The sequence below is a fragment of the Labrus bergylta genome, chromosome 18 (genome assembly GCF_963930695.1).
Source record: "Labrus bergylta chromosome 18, fLabBer1.1, whole genome shotgun sequence".
NCBI lineage: Eukaryota > Metazoa > Chordata > Actinopteri > Labriformes > Labridae > Labrus > Labrus bergylta.
In genome coordinates this window covers 18,302,074-18,316,680 of record NC_089212.1, presented here as the reverse complement: position 1 = coordinate 18,316,680, position 14,607 = coordinate 18,302,074, and the positions used below count along the sequence as shown (strand labels likewise).

General features: G+C 39.2%; 1 protein-coding gene across 6 annotated transcripts in view; it reads left to right on the top strand.

Annotated features, from left to right (window-relative positions):
* Positions 1–14,185, top strand: part of dtnbb (dystrobrevin, beta b) — a 35,059-nt gene extending 20,874 nt beyond the window's left edge. For 3 of the 6 annotated variants that reach the window (XM_065966523.1, XM_065966522.1, XM_065966526.1), the window contains 9 exons: positions 2,674–2,764; positions 4,166–4,254; positions 4,677–4,790; positions 6,681–6,777; positions 7,074–7,094; positions 8,674–8,833; positions 9,041–9,130; positions 9,428–9,481; positions 10,443–14,185. In XM_065966523.1, the coding sequence (XP_065822595.1) occupies positions 2,674–2,764; positions 4,166–4,254; positions 4,677–4,790; positions 6,681–6,777; positions 7,074–7,094; positions 8,674–8,833; positions 9,041–9,130; positions 9,428–9,481; positions 10,443–10,468 (742 nt within the window). In that variant the 3' untranslated portion in view covers positions 10,469–14,185. Of the gene's footprint in view, positions 1–2,673; positions 2,765–4,165; positions 4,255–4,676; positions 4,791–6,680; positions 6,778–7,073; positions 7,095–8,673; positions 8,834–9,040; positions 9,131–9,427; positions 9,496–10,442 lie in introns of those variants that run through there. The other 3 variants (XM_065966525.1, XM_065966524.1, XM_065966527.1) reach the window with 3 other exon arrangements.
* The last annotated feature ends 422 nt before the right edge of the window (positions 14,186–14,607 follow it).

The following is a 14,607-nucleotide window of genomic DNA, read 5'->3' as shown; positions in this document are numbered from 1 at the left end:
CTAGCAAAAAAGAAAACATTACCCAAAATCTTTTCTAAATAAAGAAAACGTGTAGAATAATTAAATAAACAACACCACCCAAATATTAGTAAACTAAATACAAAAACTAATTCTAACCCCAATTAAATAGCTCCAACACTGATTTTAATTAAGAATTAACCAAGTGAGTTATTGAAGTTTTGTATGAGGAGTTTTATCTGACACACAATAAGACACTGATTTAATTACTTTAAATGACATTTTGCACGCATTTGGTTACAAATTACTTCAAGTTGCAAAGTCTCCAGCTGTTTGCAGTTATTTCATTTAAAATGATGCGTTATGCTTGAATCCAGTCCTGCCAAGATTAGTGCGTACATATATATGTATGTTAGGGATGCATCAATCAAACTCTTTTTTTCCCCTAATGCCTCAGAGTGTCAATCAATATCAATATAACAATCTCGTACCAGTCTCTCTTTTTCCTACATTTTGAATCTCACTGCATAAGCTCATCGGCATTCTTTTTCCATTTAAGATAACGTGTGGCCGAAGTTTGCTGTGATACAAAACAAAGAGTGAACAACCTGTCACGAGTCTATACAGCTCTCAGAAACAATTAAGAGACCACTGCAAACATGTTTTCCATTGGTTCCTGGTTTCTAAAAAAAAAAAAAATCACTTTTTCATTTTCAACAAATCTCCAAACTTCCAAAAGTCAAATTAAGGTATTTTATTTGCAGAAAATTAAAACTGGTTAAGGTAACTAAAAGATTTTTCAGAGCAGAAATAATGAAACGGAAAACAAATTCAGAATTGTACACCACGTTTAAACTAAGGATGAGTTCAGAAATCAACATTTGGTGCAATAACCCATTCATCCATTATCTAAGCTTATCTCCTTTGGGGGTCGCGGGGGGGCTGGAGCCGATCCCAGCTGTCATCAGGCGAGAGGCCGGGCACACCTTGGAGTAGTCGGCAGTCAATCACAGGGCGGCCATACAGAGACAGATAAACCAGGCACATTCACATGCACACGTTTGGACAATTTTAAAATCGTTAAACTAATGAGCATGTCTTTAGACCGTGGGAGGAAGCCGATGTACCCAGAGGAAACTCACACATTAACAGGGAGAACATGCTTAGTCCACACAGAAAGGCCCTCTTCGACTGGGATTCAAAGCAGGCACCTTCTCGCTGTGAGTCGGCAGCGCTACCCATGGTGCAACCTGGATTTTTAATTACAGCTTTCATGCGTCGTGGCATGCTCTCCAACAGTCTTTCACATTGTTGTTGGGTGACGTTAGGCCACTCTTGGTGCAAATATTCAAGCTGCTCGGCTTTGTTTGATGACTTGTAAAGTGATCACCAAATCAGTGCCTCATTAAGTAGAATGTTGGCGTGCCTGTGCTGCAAGTGAATAGGTGTTCAGCCACTTAAAGCTTTATCTTAATTTATAGCACCATCAAATCAGAACAAAGTGTTTGAAAAGCATTTCTATCCGCCTCTCTACCCCAAATTAGGACCGGTTACGTCTGAGAGATTTTGTTTGGATACAAAAATGTGAATACCTTCAAATGTGTGACAAAAATAAAAGATGTCTGGGAAAAGTGCCAGTTCAGAGCTTGAAGGTAAAACCTGGCACTGACTGTCAGGTTCGAGCCAGGAAACGACAGGAGGAGCTTTTACACGGAGACACCCAGTCTGGCTCCAAAAGGCCATGTAGGGTCATCGCATCCCCTCTCTGCTGTGCATCAGTGTATCACTTTAATCTCACTCATAAACTCAGGCTTTCTCTCCGTTTTAGCCTGAGGATTAGACTGTTAATTATTCAGAAAAGTGGCCTATTTAAGACATTTCTTGACAGTTTCGGGATTTTCCTCAAAACAAGTGCTTTGACATGTTAATGGAGAGATTTCACTTTTATCATTCGCCGTCAAGCTGAATGTTTTTTCGAGTCAGGTGATGGTATCTTAAAATCCAATGATCCGCTGAGTATTTTAAGATTGTGGCTGAGAAAGCGCGGAAGGACCTGGAGAAGATAAAATTATCTCATCATACTTGCTGCTTTTTATCTGCTTTGAGAAAAGATAAGATTTGGATACAGATCTTGATTGCAGAGTGTTTTGGGGGCCTGGGTAGTGGCAGCAGCAGGGTCTGTGTTTGTTGATGCAGTGGGTTTAAAGCCAGATTGGGTTTAACGGTTTTAATCCCGGCGCTCTCTCCAGTCAGAGTTAGAGAAGGGTCCAGCACTTTCCATTTCTGCTGTCCTTCACTCTTCATCGCAGAATGGCCGCCGAGAAGGGACGGCATATGTCCCGTCATCTGTCCGCGCCATATGCCCCACCCATGATCATTTAGAGCTTCATGCCTTATTTGACATTTCCAGGCAGTGATGAAGTGTTCAGAATGGGCACTGGCTCAGTCACAAATGCATTTGGCATGCTGCATTCTCTCTTATTCATCTCAGTTCATTGTTATGAGTAATTATCTCAGACTGTCTTTCAGCTCTGGAGTTAAAGCCAACTGTCAGATATATGAAGGTCAACTGCATTATAAGGAGTTATTTTACGTAATCACTTTGACTGTTGAAACTTCTACTTATACAATAGCTTTCATATTAAGGTCAGTGTTGCTGTATATGTGTATGTGTCTGTGTGTATGATGTGTGTCTCTGTCTTTGACTTTGGACAGTGTCTTGGAGAGTCCAAGCCGGTTAGATGAAGAGCATCGCCTCATCGCTCGCTACGCCGCCCGCCTGGCAGCTGAGGCGGGAAACTCTACAGTGAGTGTCTTAAAGCGTGGGCGTTAGTTGGACTGTGTTTCACATTTAATGCTGTAACATGGGGAACTTAGAAAGTGCAGTATAAGGACCTACAAGTCAGACTGTGTAACACTCAGCCATAAATAATCATTGTTTCCAATGAGAAGAAAGACAGGGATGTTCTTGTTAATTCACGTTTTTACATTTTGTTATCTGCTAAAGTCAAAAGTGTTAACATGTCAATTCTAGTCCATTTAGCTACTTCTAAAAGGTAACCGCAGGTGTTGTAAAATAATAACAAATAATAATAATCACAAACACTCCCTTAGTAGTTAATTTGTCTGAAATAAAACAGGAAAATTCATGAAATCATTAGCACTAAGGTTGTCAAAACTTTCGATGCTTTTGATACCACATGATCAAAAAACGATACAATCTCGTTATTTTAATGATCGATTCTGTTGAGAAGGACCGGAGTTTTAAAAACACTTTAGATCAACTCATCTGTTTTGATTTGATCAAAACTGATGAGTTATAAAAAATGGATCCCCTTACTGTGTGCCGATAAAGACAGGAGCTGTTTAGACCAAAATTATTTCTTGTCCCAGGAGGTCAACATGTTTATTTCACCTTTCAAAATGGGCATTTCAAAATGGGTGTATATAGGACTTCCGAGTCTTTTGAACCCCGCCGCTACTGGACACTCAAGGAACTGCAGTTGTTTGTACTTCAGCATTGGCTTCATTTTTTTAAACATCAGAGGCTGCTGCTTGGTTTATTTTTGGTTTGACAATAAAAAGAACACAGCGTTCAGCCACATTATGGCTTTTAATGTGAAGCAGTGACAGCAGTGTATGTTCATTTGCAATAGAAGAACTTAGTTGCTCTCTGACACTTTCTAAAGAGAGTAAACAGAGAGGCTTACATAAATGAGATCAAATTGCTCTGGACTATAATTTGAAGAAGGCATTTGAAATGGGGACACAGAATGATGAAAAACCCTCCAACCTTATTATCCTACCTCTGATTCAAACATTGCTGTATCTTGATTGGTGCATGCATTGGAGAACATTAAATCACCTTTTTCTAACTGAGCTCTTCACCCTTTATAGCAGTGAGGAGAGCACAAATAAAACAAGGTGAAATCTCTCGTGAGAAAAAAGACAACTACATTGGCTTAGGCAGGAAATATTCATGTCACTTTCAGTTTATTGAAATGTATACTTTTCAGCCTGCTTTTTACACCGAGGGATAAAAGAAAGCTGTGGTGAGCTGAAATTGCTCTCTGTTTATGCAGAAGCATAATAAGTCTCCAGCAGAGAATCATTTCTGCCTGCTGTGATCAGAAGGAAGCTGCTGCTGTTTCACGTTTGTTCTCCCACTGTTCTTAATACTGTTCTATGATCATTTTTTGTTTTTCAGCAACAATGTCCTCCAACAGATCTGAGTTTCAACTTCGATGCAAATAAGCAACAGAGACAGCTGATTGCAGAGCTGGAGAACAAAAACAGGTAAAACTTCCATCTGAACTCAAATTAAACCACGGGTGTTTTCTGTGTAATGAGAAAAGATTAATAAACTTCATTTTTACATTTAGTTGCGATATACTTTTGAGGTTTTTAAAGTCACTTTATACTTCTAGTCTACCACTTTTCTTAAAAAAAGTACTGCACTTATAATTTCACTTTATTTAAGCAGCAACTATGATTTATTTGCAATATCAGCTTTTTTTAGGCAGAGAACATCCAGTACTATAGAGATCCTCGTTCTTTTATTTTCTTTACTGCTGAGAAATTGAGGAGGAGCTCGATGCCGCTCTCCTATCTGCCCTGTAAATATATTGCTACAGCAAGCACTTGGTAAATCAACCTACCAGCTTCTCTAACATTCACATGTCTAAGAATCTCCGTATCTGGTTGACTCACTCGTTCAGGGAGATCCTCCAGGAGATCCAGCGGCTGCGTTTGGAGCACGAGCAGGCCTCTCAGCCGACCCCAGAGAAAGCCCAGCAGAACCCCACACTTCTGACCGAACTACGGCTCCTCAGGTAACATCCTCCACCACCAGAGCTGATTCTTTTTAAGAGTGTCTTCATTCTGAGAACAGAAAACAAGGAGTCATATAGTAAGGAAATGAAGCAGTAAAACCACTTCAGGCCTGTTGTATTTATGTGTTCTGGACTCATTCTTCCAGTAGAAATAATGTCTTCCTAATTCAGCAGGGCGGGTTTTTTGGATTAGCTTCATCAGCAGCAGTGTGGGCATTCGTCATGCTGGCAGGATGCTGAGACTCTTTGGATCAGTTCTTGGAAGAGAATTGCCCTAGGAGGGGGCGTTAAGGCACTTCTTGCCCTGAGTGACTCCTTCTTTGTCTAGCATGCATCAGCAGCGAGGTTTATGGCCGGCAGCCATGACAAAGATTTAAATTAGATGTGTTACAGCTTAAAATATCTACAATGTTTCAATGCTAGTAAATAACACACGGTTATAGCAGAACTAGACATGAAACAGGATAGTCTCAGTCTCACTACTCTCAGAGTGGCATGTTACAGGACTACGATATTCAAGAATCATTACAAAAATAAATCTAAATTAATTATCAAACTGTGAAATAATTGCTTTATAACACTGGAGGGCACATTTAAGATTTTGCCCCCTTTCATCTGAACATGTCTGGAAGCATATTTCAGCTCACTGAGCTTGTTTGTGATTCAGGTTTTAGGGTATTATCAAGTATTTCATCCCAGACTGTGCTGTGTTTGGAGCCCGGCTGGACATCTCTGATAATGCCTTTATTCAGCCCCGGGGGTTAAATATCAAAGTGTTTACTATTTGCAGATGTTTTTGAGTTTTTGATAGGATGGCTCCATACAAATGGCAGATTGCAACAGTTTTTTGTGGCTTTTTTAATGTGTAGTTACACTATTTGAACACCGGAGGGGAGTAATGTACCAGAATTCTCACCTGAGACAGATGGCCAGTTATTTACCAGGGGTTTAACAACTCAAGCTACATGCAGGGCAAGCTTTTGTTTTGTTGTAACAAGGTGTATACAAACAAAGGTGAGACTGTATTCTGTCCCGGTTGTCTCCCTTACACCTGTAATTTTGTCTGCATGTTTATAAACATGCAGAAAATGATGCTGCTGACATTCGGTCTGGTTGGCCCTGCAGAATATAGCTTTACATCTTACACCTTGTTTGAGACTGTCAGTGCTTCAGGTTGAATTTTGGTTTATAAAGAGAAATTGTGCTGTCAGGGGCATCGCGTTAAACCTTGTTCACAAGTTTATGTGATTATTCTGACAAGAAGGGCAGTTACGAGAAGCTTGTAAATGTTACATTTTGGTTTGAAAAAAATTACATTTAAGCTCTAATAATGCTGTCTTGCTTTCTCTATTTCAAAAAAGATAAAAGAAAAATGAGAATTTAAATGTTGTCTGGATTTAACTAAAATGGAACTTGTAGAAACCTTCATACAATTGTCTTTTGTGCCCGATGTGGCCGTCCGCCTGGTAGTTTGACCAGGTTTATGTCACAATATCACTTTTTTCAGTGTTGAAGGAGCACGATGGCCAATAGGTATAAATAATGACAAAACATGTTTTGTCAAAGTGGCATTTTTTAAAGGAAAGTGTTGGAAACATACTATAATGTTTGACCAGAGTAACAGGAGATAAATGCAGTGCACCAGTAGTTACATGTTGGTAATGATAAATGACAACATGCAGTTAATATGCATAGACCTAAGAGAAATATTGCTCTAATAAAAAAGTAATCCCCTCACAGACATCTGCAAGGATGTCTGTACAAATCTGCATGTATCCACAACATTTATCAAGAGGAGGATGTTGGAATGTTTTTTTAAAACCATGTCAGTTGTGTTTTTATCACATTGATACTCAAAACGTAATCCCAAACTCTTTCCTTCTGCTTCAGGCACAGAAAGGACGAGCTGGAGAGGCGCATGTCGGCACTGCAGGAGAGCAGACGCGAGCTGATGGTGCAGCTAGAGGGACTTATGAGGCTGCTGAAGGTGAGACGATCATCCGTTTCACGCAGATTCAGCCATAACAAAAAGACCTCAAAATCGCCTCAGATAGCCATTTAACTAAATCCGATGGTCAGAGGTTTTGTCAGTGCTGATCTACATTACATGATTTGGTTTTTAAAGCATGGTGGCATGCTTGATGAAAGGGGGGTGCAGTGATGTTTTACTTTTTCTGTTAATGTGACGTAAAAATGCATGCCCTTTCTTCTTCTTCTCCTGCTTTAATTCTGTTGCTCTCACTCTCCTTGCTCTTTTCACTGCTTTCCTTTGCTGGCTGATAGGATGAGGAGCAGAAGCAGGCTGTAAGTTGCCTTTAATTCAGTTTACAAGCTGGCTCTAGCCTCAGCTCTTAGTTTAATGCTTCTATACTCTGTTCTTAACACAGATGTGATTGACAGGAGTGTTCATTTTAGAGTGTAAGAAGGATGTTGGAAAGAGAATAGGGGATTCCACTTTCAATAACTGGGTTACTATCATGTAGTCGAACTCCACCACCTTCTTGCTACATAACTGGAGAGCTGCAACTATACTGATTCGAGCATAGTCTTTCAGATAAGGTTCAAACAAGTTGAGAGAACTGTGTTTCTCACAGCCCGAATGTCAGGGACCTGCTCCTTTCATCGGCGCTTACAACCTCCCTTCTAATGTGACTGCAGTCTGGCCGGCCATCTGCTGCCTGGCTTCAAGCCATCAGCCCAGGCCCGCACCAGTCCCAGAGACACACAGTGATCCTTTCTGTGTGATATATATATCTCTCATCTCAGCACAGGCCGCTCACCCACACATGGTTCTCATTACCCCCACGACGCAGTCGAAGGTGCACTATAGAGACGAGCAGAATAGCCGGCCTGTATAGGATTTCCAGAAGGTTTTCTTGTCCTGTTTTTGTTTGTTCTCCCCTTAAGGATTAAGTTCTTTGGGTCACATCTGTGTCTGTGTAGTTTTAATAAAGTCATCTTTAGATGCGAAAAGAGCAATCTCTCCCCAAAGCTGCAATCTGTGACTGCAATCATCCATTGATACCCAGTAACACCGAATTGGGTTTTCTATGGAGAGATTAATTTGATTTTCATGTTTTTAATCTTTAAGCTTTCCAAATTCACTAAAAGTTTGTACATAAAAGACTATTTCGAGAAAATAATCAAATATTCCATGTGCATCAGCAAAATGTGGCCTCCTATCACATTAAGCCGTTGCAGCTGTATGTAGCATTAATTCCCACGGCAAATGTTCCCTTTGGGACTATAAAGTAAATCCTGTGTTATCGTATTAATGTGCTAGACTTTTGCACCTTTCATCATGATCAAACACATTAAATTTCATACATATATCTCATTATTTTGCTGAAATAGTGTTCTCACGATAGCACCCATCACATGAATATATTTCAAAATCAACTTTTCCCTAATGACTGTAGCAGTTTAAACAGTTAATTTATGATACATTCAATTTAAATAGTTTAAAAGAAATAGTTTGATGTCCTGGTAACTTTGCTTTCTTGCAAGAGTTTGATTTGATTAACACCACTTTCTTGTCAAGTGTAGCTTAGCACAAACACAAGAAAAGGGGGGCACTGTTAGCTTAGCTGGTGTGTGTGTGTGTGTGTGTGTGTGTGTGTGTGTGTGTGTGTGTGTGTGTGTGTGTGTGTGTGTGTGTGTGTGTGTGTTTTACTCAATCAGACCACCAGTTTATTTTTTCCTAGACGACATGACAGTGGTATTAATCTGTTCCATTATATGTAACTTTTTCAGCTCATTTGTTTCAAGAACAACTGATGTAAAGCGAAACTGTATTGACAGATTAAACAGAATCTATTTTCAATGCAAGCCTTTTTTTTTGGCCCATCGCACCTTAACTGTCCCGAATGTTTTTATGTTGCAGTCCCAGTCTGGAGGCTCCCCTCATTCTTCCCCCAGTCACGGTGCGGGCTGCTCCATGCCTATGCCCATACGCTCCACCTCAGCTGGGTCAACCCCGACTCACACACCACAGGACTGCCTGGCAGGGGTGGGAGGGGATGTGCTCGAGGCCTTCGCTCAGGGTGAGTGTACAGCGAAACGTGAAACGTGTAGTATTCATTGAAAAACTCAGCATACTAACAGCATAATATGTAAAATACTAAGCAGTTAATTATTTTGTGAAAGTATACACATTTTAAGTTGTGTGTGAAAATAATCTTTTACTGCGGGTTAAGAAACTGCATTTTCTTAACCTGATTTTAAAAATGTCTTCTTCTTTTTTTTCGTAGGTGTACCTAGAAATCTTCGGAATGATCTATTAGTTGCTGCAGACTCAATCACAAACACCATGTCGTCACTGGTGAAAGAGCTCCACTCTGGTAAGTATACACCACATGTTTGATTGAGTTCTTCATCTACACGCTGTAACGCAGTGGTCGACACTGCCTGCATTCTTTAAAGTTAAAGCCTGCGTTCTGTTTTATGGCCAGCAGGAGGCGACTCAATCAGTCGCTAAAAATAAACCGCCATGGGGGGTCCAGTTTGTAACTTTGTTGAGTGATACACTTTCTGCATTATTGTAATTCTCCTTTCAGATATGTTTCCCTCTATACTTTCTTTTTCACATTATCCTAAAAAAACATGGCCCGCTGATATTTATTGTTTTAATTTTAAAGTTGATGATGGGGTGGATGAAGAGGAGACCATCATGAGGAACGGTGGGGACAGAGGTAGGTCTGAGTGAATGCTAATAATCTACACATACCCTATAGTCACCACAGATTATCCCACAATAAATCAGAATACAGTTTATTTTTTTCTATTGAATGTTAGGTTTGGCTCACACATAAACCTACAGTTTTTGTTTTCTTGTTTTTCAGCTGAATGAACACAAAAAAAAGTAGAAATAATAATGAATGATCATTTTACGTCATGTTTTTATACTGAAAAAAATAAAATGGTTGTAATCATTATTATTCCAATGTATTGAGATCACAAGTTGCGTATGCTGTTACATATAGATGTGACTTTTTCTTGTGACAAGAAGTCAATCATCTTTTCATCTGGAGAAAACACGATCGAAAGCTTTGGGGATAAAAATCAAGAAAAAATAAAACCTCTGAATATTTTGACGGATGAACGTGTTTGTCATCCTATAATAAAAAATATAACAAATTTCTAAGTAAATATCGTTATATATTTTACTTTATAACAACATATTGTTGCTATCTTTAGGGAAACAATACCTTGTTTTATTTAGCTAACCAGATAAATAACCTGTGATCGCGTGAAGATGAGTCTAATAGAAGATCAGGATCTCAAGGTGATAGGATCATTTTACTGCTACCAACGCTCTTCTTTGCGTCCATATGAAACAATTTTCATAAACAAATTGTACATTTATTTTCTTAGACTAAACAATAGTTGGTGACAGTTTTTTTTTTTTTCCTATTTGTTGGATTTAAAAAAAAAGAAGGCCATACAAAAAACAAACTTGCATGACATCTTTAGCCAAAATATAGTTGTTTGGCTCCTTCCAATGGGCTTCAGTTACAATCAAACCTTCCATCCAAAGTAACAAGGCACCATGGCACATAGCCACAGAGTCATTTATACTTTTTTTTTTAACTGTGCAGGCTGTCGGCAGTGCTAAATTAGCTCCTGTGTGTGTGTGTGTGTGTGTGTTTCCAGGCACAGCGAGAGTACCGAAGCACTGAGGACAAGAACAACACCATTCCACCCTGTAAGGACATACAGTCATCAACTGGGAAGAATCAGAAACAAGAACAACATCCCCTGGCATTAGCACGTAGAGTAATGCATGCTGTAATCTAACAGGATTTCACTATGTGAAAAAAACGTTCTTCACACCTTGCAGGTAGCAAGATGTGTCTAATTAGCGAGTGTGTATGTTGTCCTGTAAACAAAAACTGCTGTAATTATCCAACGATTCCCTCATGACTGCTAAAGAATGGCTTGCTGTGCTTTCTCCCGTTGCAGCAGATCATTCTGTATATAAAATACTGTACACACATGGCCACGGGAACGCCACTACATGAAGGTGACCTCCTGTCACAACGCGTTCCCGTCATTGCTTTTGTATGATTAGCGCTAGTTTTACTTATTTCGTTTTTTTGGGGTTTTTTTATTTGCTTTTGCATGAAGTTGCACTCATGTCTGGATTAAGGTACTGTACCATGCTATGCCAGCTCTTTGTGGGTTTATGGCGACAGCTGAGGTGTCAGAAGTGTTCTGCCTCAGAATTCACTTTGAGTGTGTTTACTTGCACATCCGTGTTCTGAAGTTTGTCAAAGAAAATATTCAAGTTTGTCAAAGCAGACTTCTCAGAGTCTTGCAGTCAGAGTGCATTTGTTTGCAAACCAGCAGAGACACAACACAGGCCAGCACACAGTTTTTCAATCCAGTGTTTGTACCAATTGAACAAACAAGATAAGAGATGCTTACACTTGGATTTTATTACATGTAGGACAGGCTTTATGCTGTGCTGAGTGTCTCCTGTGTTTACAACTATTATTTTTGGGCTGTTTTTAGTTCATTTAATAAGTAAAGGATTCAAGAATTCAATGCTAAACAGACAGCTACCAGCCTGTGTATTGTACTGATTTAGGTAGTTGTATGATGTTAAGAGATAGATTATATCTTTTTGGTAAATATGAGGCTAAGCTTGCAACGATTTAGCTTAGCATTAAGCCTGGAAACAGTGGAAAAGCTGATCTTCCATTATGTTGAACTAAATCTTCCAAACAGCATCTCTAAAGCTCTCAATATCATGTTTGATTACCCCCCCCCCCCCAAAAAAAAAGTAAGCATAAAAGAAGTAATAGTTTTAAAGGGGGTTAGGGGCTGAACTATATCTTAGCTGAACACAGAGACATGTTAGTACATTTAAACAGTTGGTGCATTAGCTGTATAGTTCACGTGGATCGTTTAACCTCTGCTGTTATCAGTCTTTATGCTGTGCTCACTGCTAGCAGTAGCTTCATATTTACAGACATGAAAGCAGTATCAATCTAGACATATAATCCTCTGGAAGACAGATATTATATTTGTTCTTTTGTAGGGGACCAAACACTCCTTGGTTTTTTTTTATGGAGGAGCTGAGGTTTGGTTTCCATTATAATGTTATTTCAATTCATGTGTACAGGTATATACGTATGTTGTTTCAAAAGTAACAGCTGGTATCCAGAATACTTTGTGCACGTAAACACACTCACTGAGTCGCATACTATACTGCTGCTACTGTGCTCTCAGTGAGCCACCCTTACAAATAAGAGGGCTGTGCGATAAAGAGAACCCAAGGGGCTACTACAAACTCAATAATGAGCTCATTACGTCCTCCCCCGTACAAACCTATCTAAACTCAACTAGCTGGTAGCCTAAGTGTTTATCATTTAAGTGTAGGGACGCACCTCAGGATGTTCAATTATGGAGAATTAGGCAATGAGCGTAGCTTTGAGTAACAAAATGAACACTTATATATGGTTTGTGAGGATGTAAGGTTGTAGTAGGTATGTAGGAAAAACTGTATTTAGGTGATAAAGGATTATTGAAAATGTTTATGTGCAATGAAAGTAGGTGCTCAGGGAATGCCGAGCTACTCCAGGAGAAATATGGTCCTTTTACTGTTAGATACCATTGGTCACGGCCCCTGAGGTTTAAAGTCAATGACTAAGTAAAAAAAAGAGGGTTTCATTCCAAACAATACATCCACAGTTAAGAGAAAGTAGTCCTTTAACTTTCTTGTGATTTCTGTTGTTTAACTGGGTTCAAATGTCCTGGAGCAGATCTTTATATTCTCATTTCACCAGTAAATGTGTCTCGTTTTGGAATGGAACTCTTAACATAAAGGTAGGGAAAACAACAGTAAGTGGTAAATGTTGGGTAAAGGAATGTGGAGCACACTGTCAGAAGTAGGGACGTTTGTTTTTCAGAAGTGCTATTTGGTGAAGCATGTTGTTGGATATCGTTTTCTTCTGTGTGTGAATTAGTGTCCATCACGGGAAAAGGAGAGTGACAAGTAGCCGTAAACCAGCGAGGATTTTAAACAGAGATCAGGTCGAAGTTACCTTTACATTTTTGTCTTCTGGTTCAATGTTTTTTGTCCGTTCCTTTAAATTGAGAATGAGCATTGTTTGCTTGAAATTCGTGTGAAAAAGGGCCTGGGAGCTGTTTGAGAGAAATATGTTCAAGAAAGTTGTGGGTCAAATCTGGCTGATTGGAACTGAAAAGCAGAAAAACGTATTGTTTCAAGATTTGTACAGCGAGCCTGTCCTATAAGCTACGTATACGGTTTCAACAGCCTGTTACACTGTCAAGAAAAAGAACAAAAAGAGGCTCCTTTGCTCTCGATGTTTTTAAATGTGATGTTTTTATCAGTTCTCTGTTCTGCTCTACGTCTAGCGTTATTGTTATTATTCTGGTTTGTAGTATTAGTGGAGTGTAGTCAGTGTAATGATTTTGTCCAAAAATTTAGATTCACCTGCGCGCTCACACTTGAGCCCAATTATTTAATATGAAGAAGGTGTAGAGAATGAAATGACAAATTCTGTGCTGTCAATGCTGTCAAAAATGTACAGCAGAAATCATCCAGAAATGATTTAAACACAGAGGAAAATATGTAACAGTCTTCCCCTTCATTCTGGCCATGCATTAGAAAAGCTTGCTCTCTTTTTGTTCTTTCAGTTTGTGCCTGTAGCTGTTCTGTAAAGTGCTGTATAAAGTAACCATTCAGCAAATAAGATGATCTATCAGCCTTTATGTCTGTGACTATGTAGATTTTTTTATTTATTTATTAATTCAATGTGTTCTGGGGGAAACGGACGCTCAGCCTTTACATTTGTGCCAAACTGTTTGCAGACATTGTGTGTGTCCTTTTTATCATTACAGGTATATATCAAAGTATATCTGCATTCGTGTGTTGTCGTTGCTCATAGTTTTACTCACAGAATGCCTGGAGATGTTCACGGTCAAATTTTCTCATTGCTGGAATCTGCTGGGAAAAGTCGCTTTTAATAGTTGATTAACACATTCCAAATCTACAATACAGATAGACAGGCACTGATGTCATTCAAGCCAACGTGTAGGCAATACTGTAAACCCTGTCAGACGAAACTCGGGGTATTACTAATAAAACACAGTCGGTCATACAGAGGTGCACACATTGTAATACTTCTATTGTTTGCAGAGAGACAATGTGCAAAAGAAAACAACCTGGACATCAATGCTCCCCCTGATGTTATTTATCACTGTCTGTGTTCTGTATGGTTATGCTTCTGGTACACATTTGTTTCTCATGTTGATTTTTCAAAAACATAGTTTTATGTCACAAAGCCACTGTCTTTTGTAAATAAATCAAATGTGAGATATATTAAAAAGATTTAAAATATGGCTTAAACATGGTCATATCATGGTTATTTTTCTGTGTTTGTTTTTTTGAACTAATCATCAGCTAAGGTCACTCACTTATTATCACACATATGTCCTTTATTACTCTTTGAGGGGGGTTATTTTAAAGTTATATTGGGGCTTTTTCAATTTTATTAGATTGGACAGCTAACTAATGTTGGGAGGAGAGAGTTGGGGTTGACATGCAGCAAAGGGCCGAGGTCAGATTTGAACCAACGGTCCATAGCATCCGTACATAGGGCCCGCAACATAACCGCTCATATTAAATTCAACATTTGTAAATAGAACATGGACTAGGTTCACATTCACCCGTTCACACCACATTCACACACTGATAGCAGAGGCTGCTACGTAAACTCCCCATCAGAACTATTCCATTCATACACATTCACACACCGCTGACGTAGCCGTGGTAGCAATTCAGGGTCAG